This window comes from Nicotiana tomentosiformis, chromosome 12 (assembly GCF_000390325.3).
Source record: "Nicotiana tomentosiformis chromosome 12, ASM39032v3, whole genome shotgun sequence".
In the NCBI taxonomy this organism is placed as follows: domain Eukaryota; kingdom Viridiplantae; phylum Streptophyta; class Magnoliopsida; order Solanales; family Solanaceae; genus Nicotiana; species Nicotiana tomentosiformis.
This window is the reverse complement of record NC_090823.1, coordinates 135,602,629-135,619,430: the sequence shown is the minus strand read 5'-3', so window position 1 is coordinate 135,619,430 and position 16,802 is coordinate 135,602,629. Positions and strand designations below refer to the sequence as shown.

The 16,802-nt window shown below is 37.8% G+C and overlaps 1 protein-coding gene across 1 annotated transcript; it reads left to right on the top strand.

The window, feature by feature from the left end:
- Positions 1 to 8,933: 8,933 nt before the first annotated feature.
- Positions 8,934 to 10,247, top strand: LOC104105428 (inactive protein RESTRICTED TEV MOVEMENT 1-like). Its single transcript, XM_070191836.1, has 2 exons — positions 8,934 to 9,190; positions 9,564 to 10,247. Exons 1-2 carry the CDS (start codon positions 8,978 to 8,980, stop codon positions 9,840 to 9,842), a joined length of 492 nt encoding a protein of 163 aa, XP_070047937.1. The 5' UTR covers positions 8,934 to 8,977; the 3' UTR covers positions 9,843 to 10,247.
- The last annotated feature ends 6,555 nt before the right edge of the window (positions 10,248 to 16,802 follow it).

The following is a 16,802-nucleotide window of genomic DNA, read 5'->3' as shown; positions in this document are numbered from 1 at the left end:
AAATCACCTCAAAAAATGCTTAAACCATGAATTACACCCCAATTCAAGCCTAATGAACTTTGAAATTTCTAGTTTTTACAAACGACTCCGGAACCTATTAATTTACGTCCGATTAACCTCAAATTTTGCGCACAAGTCATAAATGACATAACGAAGGTATTCAAATTTTCAGAATCGAATTCCGACCAGGATATCAAAGAGTCAACCCCCCTGTCAAACTTCCCAAAAATTCAACTTTCGGCATTTCAAGCCTAATTCCACTACGGACCTCCAAATAATTTTCCGGACATGCTCCTAAGTCCAAAATTACCATACGGAAGTATTGGAATCATCAAAATTAAATTCCGAGGTCGTTTATATATAAGTCGATATCCGGTCACTATTTTAACTTAAGCTTTAAACCTTGGAACTAAGTATTCCAATTCATTCCAAAACCTCACCGGACCCGAACCAATTGCCCCGGCAAGTCACACAACAACTGTAAAGCCCAATTTGCGTAGTAAATGGAGGAACGGGGTTGTAGTACTCAAAACGATCAGTCGAGTCATTGTATTCTCCCCCACTTAAACATACGTTCGTAACCCCTTATCAGACCAACAAGTCATGGATATCTCTCGCCCCAACCGGAACCATAATCACTTTCTGAGCCGACTTTCAATATTATACTCCCGAATATACCGAAATTAAACTTGATAGTACCCATTCCAGGTCCAATGACCTTATATTACTAAACATAATTGTTCCACAGACATACCGCACCAATATAACTCGGAGCCACAACTCGTGCCATCCGTGCACTAATACGCAACAATTCAAATGTACCCAGTCATGGAAAATGACTCAAATGAGAGAACTGCCCCGCCAGATTAACAAGTACCTTTGCAACGAAATGCTGAAAATTAATCATACACCGTAGAACCATCGCCCGATTCCAACACGAGGCTCATATTATATACCCCGAGCCACCCTGCTCCAAATTAATAACGACGGAGAGGCAATTGACAAAAATATCACACAAAACCTGAAAGGACATAACCATTACGCTATCGATCATGTAATACCCAAATACTCATCATACTCAAATTCCGCTATAAAGCTCAAATAGAACCGCACCATCTATGCACATAACCAATGAATCACAACTCCTCGTAGAATAAAGGAGTAACTCACAGATCATTTGAGAACACGAATAAATTCAACATCAACCGAATCACACATCCTCAATAATAGCAGTATGGAACCAACCATTACGGCTCGGTGTAAAATACACATCTTAATTGGGCCTATCAATGGACCCCCAAATCAACTCTAGTCACCCACAGTAGATAAACAACCCTCTGAAATTTCACCGCGACTAGTTCATAATACATCCTATCATCTAACTAGCTTCGTCCACGACTTCACAGTCCGCAACCATGTACAATCTGCTCCTGAAACTCCCAAATTCCAAATTCATAGAACACGTAAATCACCATATTTGATTCCATCTCCATCGCCCGAATGCCTAACACCTCTCTCATACACGATCATCCCACGAGAAATACTTTAAAAGTTCTTCCGTGCCACTTGACAAAATTTGAATATCACAGTCTATCAACCATGTGAGTACCGCAATACTAATTTATACATCTGTAAGTCAAAATACAATGCGCCTTCTGAAGTCCGCTCCTTTCTCACACAACACCAATAATTTACATACCATTTTAGTTAGAAACCTTTCTCTTGTTCTTTCCAGGAGGAAATCACAATACACAACACGTTCTCCACACCGGTAGAAACCATCAAGAATACTTTGGAATCCATTTGCACATAATCAAGCCCTTAAAACTAAATTCCTCTAACTCTAAAAAGCCACGCATGTCGCCAAGTCCAGGTGTATTTCCACAAAGCACCTGTAGAAAACCCCCACATTATAAGCACCCAAAGAACCGATCATATCCATTACCGTACTGATCCAACCTACTACCCAGTTGTCCTATTTTCTCCGAGTCCCTTCCGAATTTGTCTTCAGATTGATACTTCTTCTTGCTAAAATACCATGATCTTTAACCACAACTTACCCTACAAACCTTAGAATAGAACCACAACGCCCTACAACCCATAAGCAATTGTACTCTTCTTAAGCACCTTCAAAGGAACACACCTACGTAGATTACTCTCCAGGAGATAACCCACCTCCCTAGCCTCAAATTGGCATCTTGTTATATCTTTTCGCAGTCACAATTACTATGCAATCACTTAGTCAATCTGAGTCCAACTCATTACCCAGACATGAGAATTTAATTTACCCCAAAATTTAACAATATGAAAGATCCTTCAAAACATTCATACTCGAGACTGTATGTCACATTAAAAAGAAAATCAAGCACCCAATGGCCATTTCTTTACATTTCAAGGAAACACTTCTCGTCACATTGAAATCGTCTTAACACATTCCGCGGTCACATCATACCCATCATACCGCCATTCCACCGCTCATCGAGCCACAAATTCCACTATAGGCTCATTATCAGACATATGAGTCCAATTGTACAAGTTATAACTGAAGCTGCCGAGCTTAAACTGCGGTCTAACCATGGCCTCAAGTCCTCCAGACTGGCCCATCACCAAAACATAGAATTCACATCTCGCACATCATCCCTGAAATCACAAACCGGCGATACACAACTGATACTGAGCGCTCTTGTGCGCATACAAATACGTGGAAGGAATTCAAAGAGTTATGTCCCAAGCTGAATCAATCCCACACGATAAGGAAAGAAAGATGGGAAGTATATATCCTAAATGCCTTGTAGCCTCTCGATGATAAGTATGGACGTCATCATACCGATCCGCAAGACTCTACTAGACACTTGCTCATAATTTGTAGAACCTATGAACCTAGAGCTCTGATACCACCTTGTCACGACCCAAAATCCCACTAGTCGTGATGGCACCTAACCCAACCCGTTAGGTAAGCCAATTTCCATCTATCCAATTCCAATGAAATTAATTAAAAGAAAATATCTAAAACCAATACATCTCTCCAAGAACTGGTAGTACAAATCATGACCTTCTAAGAATAGAGTGTACAAAGCGGAAATGAAATAAATACATAGTCTGTTTGAATAATACATAAACAGAGCTTTTATAAATCTAAGGCTACCCTGAACAAGAGGCAGCTACAATAGGAACGCAGGTACATCTTCAGATCCCGCAACCATCGAGCACAGCAACAACGGCAACCAATATCTGCACGCAATATGCAGAAGTGTAGTATCAGTACAACCGACCCTATGTACTGAGTAAGTAACAAACCTAGCCGTAGGTTGAAAGAAGTGTCGAGCTTCTACCAAGGTCGGGTCCAAAATCACTAGTCCACAACAGTCTATAACAACATAAAGCAAATAGTACCAGAAGAAACACAGATATAAAAATGCTCAGCCGAAACATGATTTCAAAAATAATAGTTCTTCCTTTCAAATACATCAGTGAAAACCCAAATCGTTTGCCGAAGTTGCCAAAAATATGAATAATTTGAGAACAGTAATTTTTCCAAAAATCATTTCAATAGTAAATAAAATATCTCATTTTCTTTCCCAGATAACCAGTGTAAAACAAATGCATCACTATGAACATCTGTCAACATGTGTGAAAAATCATGAATAATGTGATGCCGTACAACATGAGGAAAACACACCTCTATGCATATATGTTATGTGTGCATGTCAATGCAATGTATCTTATAGATTTCACTCATGTACTCACAGTCTCAAAGTACTCAATCTCATTGTCTCGCATTCTCTCTCACTGTGCTCACCCCACTCAATCACTCAGCGCTATACAATACCAGTTGCGACGTGCAGCCCGATCTCTGTTTATAGTCGACAGCGCTTACTGGGGGGGTATAGACTCATGAGGGGCTCCTACAGCCCAAGCGCTATAAGCACGGACAACTCACGTGCTTCACGGACAACTCATGTGCTATAATAATATCTGAATCCGCACGGCCAACTCACGTGCTATAATAATATCTGGATTCGCATGGCCAACTCACGTGCTGCACGGCCAACTCATGTGCAATAGTATAATATATAGATCCGCACGGCCAACTCACGTGCAATAGCATAATATATAGATCCTCACGGCCAACTCACGTGCAATAGTATAATATATATAAAGCCAACATGGCCTGCTGCGGCGTGCAGTCTGATCCCAAAAATATCCTCACAATCAGGCCCTCAGCCTCCCTCATTCATCAATCTCTCATGTCTCTCTTTCATGGGCTCACAATGTCATGAGAATAGCCCAAAAATGATGATATGATGTATCAATAAATAACAACAGAGACTGAGATATGATATGCAATAAAATGAATATGACTGAGTATAAATTTTCATTTTAAAAATAAATATTTCACAACAATATGACCTACGTGGGTCCCAATAATACTGGCACATAGCCTCAACATGATTTTTAATATGCTTTTCAGTTCAATTTCTTTAACTCATAAAATCGCATAGAAAATGCCAAGATCATTTAACTACAAACTTCCACAGAAATAATAATGTCAAAATTTCTATAGTGCACGCCCACACGCCCGTCACCTAGCATGTGCGTCACCTCCCAACAATTCACGAAATACATATATTCAGGGTTCATACCCACAACTCCAAGATTAGAAGAGTTACTTACCTCGAACAAGCCAAATTCAATGTCGAGCAAGCTAAACAATGCTCCAGAAATCCCATTATGCGCGTATCAACTTCCAAACGGCTCGAATCTAGCCAAAATAATTTGATTCAACCCATAAAAATTATAGGAATTAATTCCATATCAAAATACAAATATTTTCCAAAAATCCGAAATTGTGCCCCAAAAATCACCTGTGAGGCCCACGTCTCGGAATCTGGTAAAAATCACAAATTCCGAACCCCCATTCAACCACGAGTCCAACCATACCAAAATTACTCAAATCCGACCACAACTCGGCCTTCAAATCCTCAATTTAAACTAAGAGGGTTTTCAAACTTTTCTAACTTAATTCACCAATTAAATGATAAAAACAACCATGGATTCGGGTAATTTAATCAATATTGAGTAAAGAACACTTACCCCATTGTTTCCTCTGAAAATCGCCCAAAATTTGCCTCAATCCGAGCTCCAAATCGTTAAAAATCCCATTTTCTGAACTTAAACTTTCTGTCCAGGCCTCTCTTCTTCGCGAACGCGACAGGTCCCTCACGTTTGCGAAGCACAACTCGACTGCCCACAAATTTAACTCTTCGCGAACGCGACCGTGTCTTCGTGCACGCGAAGCTTTGCAAATCTTACCTTGTACGAATGCGACCACGGCTTCGCGAACGCAAAGCTTTACCAGCTCATACCTTCACGAACACCACTTCGCGAACACGTAGAACAAGAACCTGGGGTCCCAATCGCCTCACTCCTCTTCGCGAACGCGAACGCGTAGAACAAGAACCTGGGGTCCCCAATCGCCTCACTCCTCTTCGCGAATGCGACACCTCTCACGCGTTCGCTAGGCACACACAGACCATATCTTCGCGTTCGCGTCCTCCCCTTCGCGAATGCGAAGAACAAAACCTCACACTCAGAAAACACTCTTTGCGAACGCGAGGGCCCACTCGCGAAAGAGAAAGAAAATATCAGAAAAATGCAGCAAGAGATATGAGCAATCTCACCAAGGCCAAAAATGATCCGTTAACCCCCCGGAACTCACCCGAACCCCTCAGGACCTCAATCAAATATACCGACAAGTCCTAAAATATCATACGGACTTAGTCGAACCCTCAAATCACCTCAAACAACGCTAAAACCGTGAATTATACCCCAATTCAAGCCTAATGAACTTTGAAATTTCTAGTTTCTACAAACGATTCCGGAACCTATCAATTCACATCCGATTGACCTCAAATTTTTCACACAAGTCATAAATGACATAACAGAGGTATTCAATTTTCAGAATCGGATTCCGACCCCGATATCAAAAAGTCAACCCCCGGTCAAACTTTCCAAAAATTCAACTTTCGGCATTTCAAGTCTCATTCCACTACGGACCTCCAAATAATTTTCTGGACACGCTCCTAAGTGCAAATTTACCATACAAAAGTATTGGAATCATCAGAATTAAATTCTGAGGTCGTTTACATATAAGTCGACATCCGGTCACTATTTTAACTTAAGCTTTAAACCTTGGAACTAAGTGTTCCAATTCATTCCAAAAGTTCACCGTACCCGAACCAATTGCCCCGGCAAGTCACACAACAATTGTAAAGCCCAATTTGAATAGTAAATAGGGAAACGGGGTTGTAGTACTCAAAACGATCGGTCGGGTCGTTACATTGATGTAGTAGAACCACCCTTGAATGGCTCGTGTGAATTGAGAACTTTCTCATTACTAATATGCTGCCTTTAACTAATTAGTATTAGTTTACTAGTCCTATTTTGTTATTGAGATGCTTGTGGTTTATAAGTTTCTCATCAAATATTTTTATTTCATTATTTCAGCTTGATGGTGAGTTTACTTCACTTACGGAATAAGAGGATCATCGGGTGACATCAATACAAATCACAAAGCAAATAGATAGTTCTTTTGATCTATTTATAAATTGTAGAAGCACTTTAGATTTGATAATGTTTAAGTTACCATTCCGTTTAGTAAAATTTTTGAGTTACCTTACATGAGTTATTATTAGTTTAGTTTGATAAAGATTTGAGCTTCTTATGCTTAGTATTATGGTTATTTGTAATGAAATTTTATTTTTGTGTTATAAGTTATTCAATAAAATTGTTTTTTTAATGCTATAATCCACTATTTTTTTAAAATAATAATATCATATTACGGGGGTTTTAGACCCCACAAATGATTTGTTTAGAACATTGGGATCATATTGTGCAAATTATAAACTGCTACTAATTGTCTTTGAAAACTATCACAAATTCAAATTCAATTTGTGGGGGTTGTCGTGGAGGTTTTAAACAACCGTCGCAATATTGCTCGTGGCAATCATAACTGTGGCATTTTTAAAAACTGTCACAATTTATTTTGTTGGGGTCGGAAACCGCCACAAATTATCAAAATAACCCCTACAAAATAAGTATTTTCTTGTAGTGTAAAGGTAAAAGACTGTATACACAGTACAACTCTCCTAATTGTATTACAATCTCCTAAATAAAATAAACTCCTAACATTGGACTACAATAAATATATTTAAACATTATAGCTGCACATGTTAATTCTAGCTTCAACAAAGTCACAGCTCATGCTTTTAATGTTTTTGTATGCTGGAAAACATTTAATAGCTTAAATTATATTGTTTGTATAATAAATTACTATTTATCTCTCTTTAAATTACATTTTATCTCTCGTTAATGTCTCACTTAATTAGTACAAAAATATGTATATAATATAGGCGTTAGGTAATATATTTCAAAATTAACTTTTTTGCTTTCATTGAGTTGAATTATGAGAGGAACTGATCCCTACCAATTCGGCGTCAAGTTTATTGGCCCTTTCTCCCGGTTGAAATCCAGAACAAATTTACACTTTTGTTACTTTAGTTTGATAAAGAATGTGGAATATTGTACTTTTATTGTTAATTTTATGGATGGTCACTGAATTTTTATTTTATTACACCAACGTCACTAAACTATTTTTGGTAACAAAAATATCACTTAGCGCCAGTGTTTTAAAAGGCATGGGCGTAAGGCGGGGCGTTTTACATATGCCTCAGTGGGGCGTAAGCCCCGAGGCGCAGGGCGTAAGCCACATAGGTATTTAATTTTTAATATTTTATAAAATAATATAATGACAGTTAATATTTATAAACAGATAAAATTGCATAAAAATTGAAGAAAACTATGTATATGTGTGCTCCATCCCAACAAAAAACTAATCAAAACAATCTATTATACGTTACATACAAGCACAAGTAATTTGAGTCTAAAAGAATAAAGTTTTCTATATAGAGGAACAAAAAGGATGATCTGCAATTTGAACTTTGAATTTGCTGCTATGAAGAAAAATGTAGTTCTCTTTGTATTTGTAAATAAAACTAAATATTTGTTGCTTTTGGGAGATATTAGCAGACTAGCGGACAAGATAAAAAATTGAAAAAACCATGAATTAGGGCTTAAATCGATAAAAAAAGGTCTTTACTTTTAAATTTAATACTTTTGAGTCCCTTTTTAAACCTTTTGAGTAATTACCAAACTGACTTTTTGAGAATTTGGGTATTATATGAAGGACTAATTCAACAAATTTTGTTTTAATTTGAAAAAGTCTCTGGGGCTTACTCCTTACTAAAAACACGCGCCCCGAACTCCCGGGCATACGCCCCGAACGCCCGGGCGTACGCCCCAAATTGCGGGGCATACGCCTCTTGAGATTTTCGCCCCACACCATCGCCGCGGGGCGTTTTTGGTACGCCTCGCCCCAGAAACGCCTTTTAAAACAGAGTTAGCGCGTCCTCAATATCACGAAAGTCATAAACTATTTTTGTAACTAAAAAGTTACTCAACTTTATCTAAGTATCATAGATTATTACTAAGCGGAAATAATTGAGACATTTAATTTCTATGATATTTAAGCAAAGTTGAGTACTGACCTTTTTAGTTACAGAAAAAAATTTAGTTATTTTAATATAAAAAAGTAAAAATTAAATGACTATTCATGAAATTACTTTGTTTTATATAAGTGTTCAGCTCCTCTTTTTATTCTAAATAGTTTTGGTTTTAAAATCTAGAAAATCAACATACGTAACATTAATTGGTAAAGGAATCCTAAACCTAAAGTGATTAAAATTCTATTGAATCATAGGTAAGAAAATCCTAAACCTAAGGTGATTATAATTCTACTGAATCCTAAACCTAACTTTTCCTTTATAGCCCACGGCAGTTTTTGTGTCCAACAGAAAACGGCAATAAATAACAATTAGAGTACTACGTTTCACAAACAAGAATTAATAAGAAAATTGATATGATCAAGTTTGGGCCAGTGGGAGGAAAGAAGGGAACTGTTTGGGATGAAAAGGGAAGAGGTGAAATAGCCAAGATTTTTCTTTCCAGCAATCCTACTGACACAGATTATATTCATTCACTTCAATTCCTGTTCGTTGAGAATGGCCACTCTGTTTTGTCGGACAGACATGGTCCTGATTACAACTACAGCTACACTACAAACTTCACTACAGTAAGTTTCTATCCTCTCTTTTACTTTTTCTATGGTTCAGTCCTTTTTCGGATCTCGCGTGTAGCGGGAGCTTAGTGTATCGGGTAGACTTTTATAAGTTTTGCACTCACAATTTGTTTATAATGACGGATACGAATTCTGTTTATGCACACTTATTTTTCAGTATTTTTGGTTTTTCCATCCTATGTTCGGCATTGTCCCACTTGGACGGTAAAGTATCCCTATTAAAGATGAATTCGTTCTTAGGACTCAAATATGAGATAAGTTATCGGATGCAGGGGTACTTACTACCCCACAACATCCATCGGTGGTAAGAAGAATAGTACTAAATATTATTCTAATAAATTTAATGATCACCCATATTTCATTGAAGGTTGTATTGGATTATCCATCAGAATATCTTACTTGGATTAGTGGTACCAATTATTCAACTGGTTTAAGATCAATAATATTTGGCACCAACAAAGGTTCCTATGGACCATATGGCAGCACTAGGATCCATCCATCAATCCCTTACAAAGAGTTCAAGTTTGAAATAGGAGATGATCGTTCTTTTGGTGGATTCCACGGCACCAAACATGATACTTTCATTGGGAGTATTGGTGTCTATGTGAAGACCATCACATCACATCCACAAATTCTGCAGTCATGATAAGGTCAAAAAGGAAAAAGAAGATCAATTAATATTCAACGGAAAAGGCCAAATATATCATGTACTATCAGAAAAGGTTTAAATGTATCTCTCGTTATATTTTGAGTCCAAACGGAAAAGGCCACATGGTTTGCTACCCCAGCGCCCCTAACCCGTTTTACTCCTCCCTTCTAATTTTTTTTTTCCACCACTAAAAATTCCTTCCCCTCCTCCACTATTGCCACCATTATAGCTACCATGAAAAATATTATATTTCAAATTTTAGTCTTTTATATATGGATGTAAGATTGGATGTCCACCTTAGACAAACTTAATAGAAGATGGGTATATTTGAATCAATAGTATTACGCCAGGGGTATATTTAAATACAAAGTATAACAAAGGGTATATTTAAATTTTTTCTCATATTAGATCATTTAATTTGTTGCTTTCTTGTTATGGTTACTACATAAGAATTTTGAAGTGAGTTTATTAGCATAGAGTGATGAATTATCAGCAATTGTTTGCAACTTTCTTTGTATATGTGCCTGTGTTTTAATTTATATTTTTTTCCACATTCCTTGGTGCCAGCCAGTCTATTTCGTCATTTGGGAAAAGCATAAGGATATTGGAGTGGGCCATTAATAACCATAGTAATTAATGTTTGACACTATGTTTGTTGCTGGAATGTTAACGAACAATAATCTGTCTCTCTCGAATGGTACTTCTTGATCGTTTTCATTAAATTCATATTACATCAACTTGATCGATCAAGATTTTGTTATAGAAACATTGATTTAATGAAGCACACCCAATAGTTGGAATCTGTCAATCTTGAAAATCCTGAATAATTGTCTAATAGGCGAAACATTTACGCAAGATATCTCTCGATGTTTTTTTAATATATTTGTCATTGATAAGAAAAAATATCTATTTAAAGAAACTAGAGATAGTGACATTAGAAAATTGCCTTTGCTTAGGAGAGGATAGAAGGGAAAGAGATTGAAAACGAAATATAAATAATCAAATTAGAACAATAATATATATCTTTTTAAGTAATAAATAAAAAAGAAGGAATATGAAGCAATATGCTAAAAAAGGTGAAAAAAATAGAATATAGTGAGAGATCGAAAAAGAAAAAGAATGTGGGGGAAGGTACACATTCGTTTAATTCAGGTCATAGAGTATCGAAATTAAATCTTTTTTTTAACATGTTTGAAATTCGAACCTAGATGTAAAACAAATTTATACTTTCAATCAAAATCAAATAGTTACTCTCTAGAACTTTGTTTACCCGAAAAACGGATAAAGTTGAATTTATACGTAGTTCTAAGGGTACGTGGTATAACTTGACGCAAATCGTATAAGCGAAAATATCGAATATTGACTATCAAGAATGAAAATACAAACAAGGTTGAAGGGAGGATGATTTATGAATGAGCAAGATGAAAATAATGTATAAAGCTCAAAATGATAATTTCTTAATATGGAGCATATGCACAGTATCTGAGTTATGGTTTCTTCATGTCTTAATGCCCCGTTACAGAGATAATAGCCATCCCTCTTATAGTGGGGGATCCTATTTTAGATATAATTAAAAATACATAGTAGAGAACCATAATAAATCAACTTTCCTCTTTTTCCTGCCGAGATTCTCTCCTTTAGTGCGGCTGTAACGACTCTTGTCTATAGGCTCGATATTGACTTGAGCTCGATACTGAATCGAGCTCGACATTGATTCGAGCTCGATTTTGACTCGAGACCCGATATTGATTCGGGCTCAGCATTGGTCGGTCTTTGGCTCTCGAGCTTGATAACGTTGCTTCACATCATGTTTCGATTTGGATTCGAGCTCGATAATGACTTCGGGCTCAGTATTGATCGGTCCCTGAAACTCGAAGCTAGGTAACCTGGCTTCGGATCTTATCCCGAAATTATAAAGACGCTCTTCGGTCCATTATGTTCCCATCTCAACCAGTCGTACGAAGGCTGAAATCGGTTTCGACCGTATACAAATAGTCCCCTCATTTCTCGGGAAGGATGTGGCGAGAAACGATATGATTTCCCAATGGCTCGATCAGATATATACTGATGTTTGCATCGAATCTGACCATGACATACGTGATAGTTGTCCCGTCAGTTCCATTTACTAAGGCATTAAATGCGTGCCAGATGGTGGTCGGCCACTGCTGATATTGAACCGTCATTCCCCAATCTATAAATAGCTTCTCTTTTTACCATTTATCACTTTTACATCTCCACTTTCCAATTTTTCTAAGTTCTTTCTCGCATCTTCTGAGTTTATCTGCAAGCCTATGATTTTTATTGCAAAATATTCCTTCTGTGGTTTTCACTGTAAAACCTTTCTTCAAAACACCACATCTTTGTCATCTATTTCTATTCTTGATCTTCAAAACCAAAATGGTGAAAACATAAAAAACCGTTCCTCAAAAAGAAAAAGCTTCTTCTTCACAGCCTGCCGCCGACAAAACACAGGTGGAGCCATAGCCTGAGGAGTGTGTTCCCGAGGCCTGTGTTCTTACCTCCGATTTTAAGGTCGACAAAGGCTCGTCGGTTCTCGGACGATGCGAACCAGTATCGAGGTATCTGTGTTCGATAACCGAGGGGCATCTCAAACAAATAAGGAAAGATAGCAACTGGGAGAACAAAGAAGTGGTAATCTCGTCTCCCGAAGAAGATATTATGACTCATGTGAAAGGGTTTTTAAGTGTGTATACTTACCCTTTCACGTTAGGTCCTCTCGACCGTGTTAGTATTGATTTTTGCCATCAATACCAAATAACCCTAGGCCAAATTAATCTTTCTTCTTGGCGGATCGTTATTTTGATCCGTTTCTTTGTGAACAAAATCGAGGGGATGTCTTTCACCCTTGACCACCTCATTCGATTGTACAGCCCCCGCCTCTTTCGTGGCGGGTTAATAAAACTTCAGCGCCGGGCTACCAAGGTTCTGTTCTCGAGCATAGACGAGGAAAAGGATCGAGGTTGGATGGGTAGGTTCATTCGAGTGAAGACTTCGGACCTAATATCGGCCGAGAAGATGCCATTTCCCGAGGAGTTGAACATGAAGCGTAAGTGTAACTCCGCTGTTATCTCCTATTGTTTTGCCCCTTCATTTCTTTCTCACTGATATCCCCTTTTTTTGATGCAGCAATTCCTTGGATGCCCGGTGTAGTTCCTAACCTCAAGAATTGGGTACGGGACCTGGCTTCGACCTCTACATACGCCGAGCGCTCATGGCGTAATTTGTCAAAGGGCTGATGGGAGGCCAAAAATCATGGTAAGCCTCTTTCTCGTATATACTCAATACGAATCATAGGAATTAATTCCATATGATTTACTAATTTTCCGGATAAAATCCGAAATTCATTAAAATATTCGGCAGTGGGACCCACGTCTCAAATCTCGAAAAAACTTACGAAATCCGAACACGTATTCAGCGATGAGTCCGGATATACAATTGGTTTTGGAATCCGACCACAATTCGAGGTCTAAATCCCCAAATTTCAAAATTCCTAAGTTCTACCCAAAAATCCTAATTTCACCATAAAAATTCTAGATTCTAGGTTGAAATCTTGTTATAAGATGTTAAAGATTGAAAGAGACTAGTTTAGAATCACTTACCTATGATTTGGGGAAGGAATGGTCTTTGGAAAATCGCCTCTTGTGTTTTAGGTTTTGAAGATTTGGGTAATGAATCAAAAATCCCTTCCAAAAGTTATTTTGATCAGTTGCAGATGTCGCATTTGCGACATGGGCTTCGCAAATGCTAAGACCGCAAATGCGAGAAAAGTAGCACAAATGCGAACTCCTTGCATCTCTACTGCCTTCGCAAATGTGAACCATTTGTTCGCAATTGCGAACATTGAACCATCGAAAATGCGATGAAAATCTCGCAAATTTGAGAATCCCAGTCCCAGCCCATCTTCGCAAATGCGGCTAGTGATGATCGCAATTGCGATCCTGAACTTCGCAAATGCGAAGGTCCCCTTCCAACCCCACTGCTCGCAAATGCGAAGCTTCTTCGCAAATGCGATGCTCGCATTTGCGAGCCAGACCTCGCAATTGCAAAGTCTGCAGACGTGAAGCATACCGGCTATGATTTCTATGTTCAATTCACTTTGTAGCCTATCTGAAACTCACCCGAGCTCTCGGAATTTTAAACCAAAGGTGCACACAAGTTTAAAAACATCATACGGACCTGCTCGCGCGATAAAATCACCAAAATAACAAATAAAACTCAGAATTTAGCACCAAATCAAATGAAATTCTCGACAACACTTTAAATTTCTATTTTCTCAACTGAACGTCCGAATCACGTCAAATCAACTCCGTTCCTCACCAAATTTTACAAACAAGTCTTAAATATCATAATGAACCTGTACCGGGCTCCGGAGCCAAAATACGGACCTGGCACTAACAATGCCAAACATCAAACAATTCTTAAAAACAATTAATTTTTCAGACTTTTAATTTTCATCAAAAATTCATAACTTGAGTTAGACACCTCCGAATTCGATTCCGGACATATGCCCAGGTCCCATAATTCTATACGGACCCACCGGGACAGTCAAAACATGGATCCGGGTCTGTTTACCAAAAATATTGACCGAAGTAAACTAAAATCAACTTTTAAGATATAAATTCTTATTTTCATCAATTTTCAACATAAAAGCTTTTTGAAAACCTGCCCAGACTATGAACGCAAATCGAGGAGGGTAAAATGAGATTTTTAATTCTTAAGAGCGTAGATTCGAGTTCTAAAACATAAGATTACCTTTTGGGTTATCGCACGCACTCTTGGTGATTGCACTGCTAGGATTTAGTATGTTGGACATAACTTTCTCTACAGATGTCCAAATGATGACCTCTTTAGCTTTATGAAAACTAGACATGAAGGGCTACAACCTTTGTTTTTAAATCATCTCAATATTCCTAGTGGATCAAAAGCTATAAGCTTCCGAAGTCGGACCATAGAATCTGAGAGTTCCTGAGTGCGGCCGCACACAAAATTGTGCGGTCCACACACTCCTCCGCGGACATGAGTGTGGCCGCACCAAAATTGTGCGGTCCGCACAACTCCCCTGAGGTCTGCACTTCCCTTTTTGCCTCAGCACTCCCGAAACTCATCCGGAACCTCCCGGACACAAACCATATATGAATTTCAATCATAAAACACGCTACGGACCTGCTCGCGCACTCAAAACACTGAAAAGAGGTCGTCTTGACCCGATATTGATCATGGTAAAACTTCCAAATTTCTTAACTTTACTAATCATTCAACCAATGACCCAAAATATATACCCAAGTCCCTCGGGACCTCAACCAAATATACCAATACGTTCCAAAATATAATACGAACTTAGTAGAGGCTTCAAATCACGTCAAACAAATGTCTGAATTACGAATCGTGTCTCGGATCGAATTATGCATTTTCGGATCTTCCAACTTCTATATTTTGCGCTGAAACGTATCAAATCAATCCAGAATAACTTCAAATTTTGCACACAAGTCATAATTGACGTAATGGAGCTATTCCCATCATCGAAATTCCATTCCGGTCGTTTGCTCAAAAGTCAACTCTCCGGTCAACTCTTTCCATTTAAGCTTCTAAATAAGAATTGTTCTTTTAATTAAATTCCGAATCTTCCGAAAATCTAACTAGACCACACCCGCGGGTCATAATACTTATTACAAAGTTGATCGAGACCTTAAATTACTGAACGGGGCATTAATTCTTAAAACGACAAGTCGGGTCGTTACATTCTCCACCTCTTAAACAAACGTTCGTCCTCGAACGTGCTAAGAATTATTATGAGGTTACCAAATTAATGATTTTACTTTTACACATATACTCACGGTTGATCCCACGTTACCGCATTTGAGATAAGACCAACAACACCATCTCAATTGAGATTATTTCTTTTATCCATATTTGTAAACTTTAAGAAAAAAATATTTAAAATATTCTCAAAAGAAAAAAAAATTCGAAATCCCAAAATTTTTCTTTATAAGTCTTTCTTTCGGAAATTTTTTAAAAAAAGAAAAAGAAATCAAAATCCAAAAAAAGAAAATGTGTTTAGTTTATTTACTTTATTCTTAATCTTCTTGAACTACGTAATGATTTGATTCATGCGACTCCATGATACGTAGGCAATTCTCATCGGATTTGATCAAAGCCATGAATAAATTGAGTGAAAAAATAAACCGAAACAAAGAAAGAACAAAAAAATAATTTGAGTGAAAAAGAAAAGAGTGACAAAAAATAATAGAGAAAAACAAAGAGCGAAAAACAACAAAAAGAGAAAAAAAAAATGAAAAACAAATATTTCAAAAAAAAAGAAAAAAAAATATTTCAAAAATAAAGGAAAAAAAAAACAAAGAGCCTCCTAGAAGGAATTAGTTTACCCCTGTCGGTGAATCATACTCGAGCATGTTCCAAAATCTAGTCAAACTAGGTCTACTGCAGCTAGTAGCCCCGAACCGGCCAAACCCTGAGTCCCCCTCGCACAGGGCTAATGCTAGATGTGAATACCACTCTGGAGTAGTGGGACATGATACAAAATATTGTTGAACTCTTAAGAGAGTAGTGGAAGACCTCATCGAGGTCAAGGCAATAATGCTTAGGGATGAAGAGGCCCATAATATGATGAGCAATCCTTTGCATGTTCACACCAATGGGCCAGTAGTCGAAATGATCCGTGAAGATGAGGAATTTTATCCAGCACTGAAGGCCATTTCATCCCTTACTGAGACAGAAGAAAAGCAAGAAAAACGGTCGGCAAACCTGAAAGTCCCCCATCAGACGGGAGACTCGGTAGCCAGTCTTGCTATCCTTTCTGCGTGCAAATTATTTCAGGGTGTAATCCAGATGTTTTACATTATTGTCTTACTTTACGATGAAAACCCTTATATCTTTAAAATTCAAAAAAAAAATCAATTAAATGAAATTAATATTTCA

Coding starts and splice junctions, on each gene's coding strand:
- LOC104105428 (XM_070191836.1), top strand. CDS start 8,978: ATGATCAAGTTTGGGCCAGTGGGAGGAAAGAAGGGAACTGTTTGGGAT. Junction 9,191..9,563: donor ACACTACAAACTTCACTACA/GTAAGTTTCTAT, acceptor ATTTCATTGAAG/GTTGTATTGGATTATCCATC.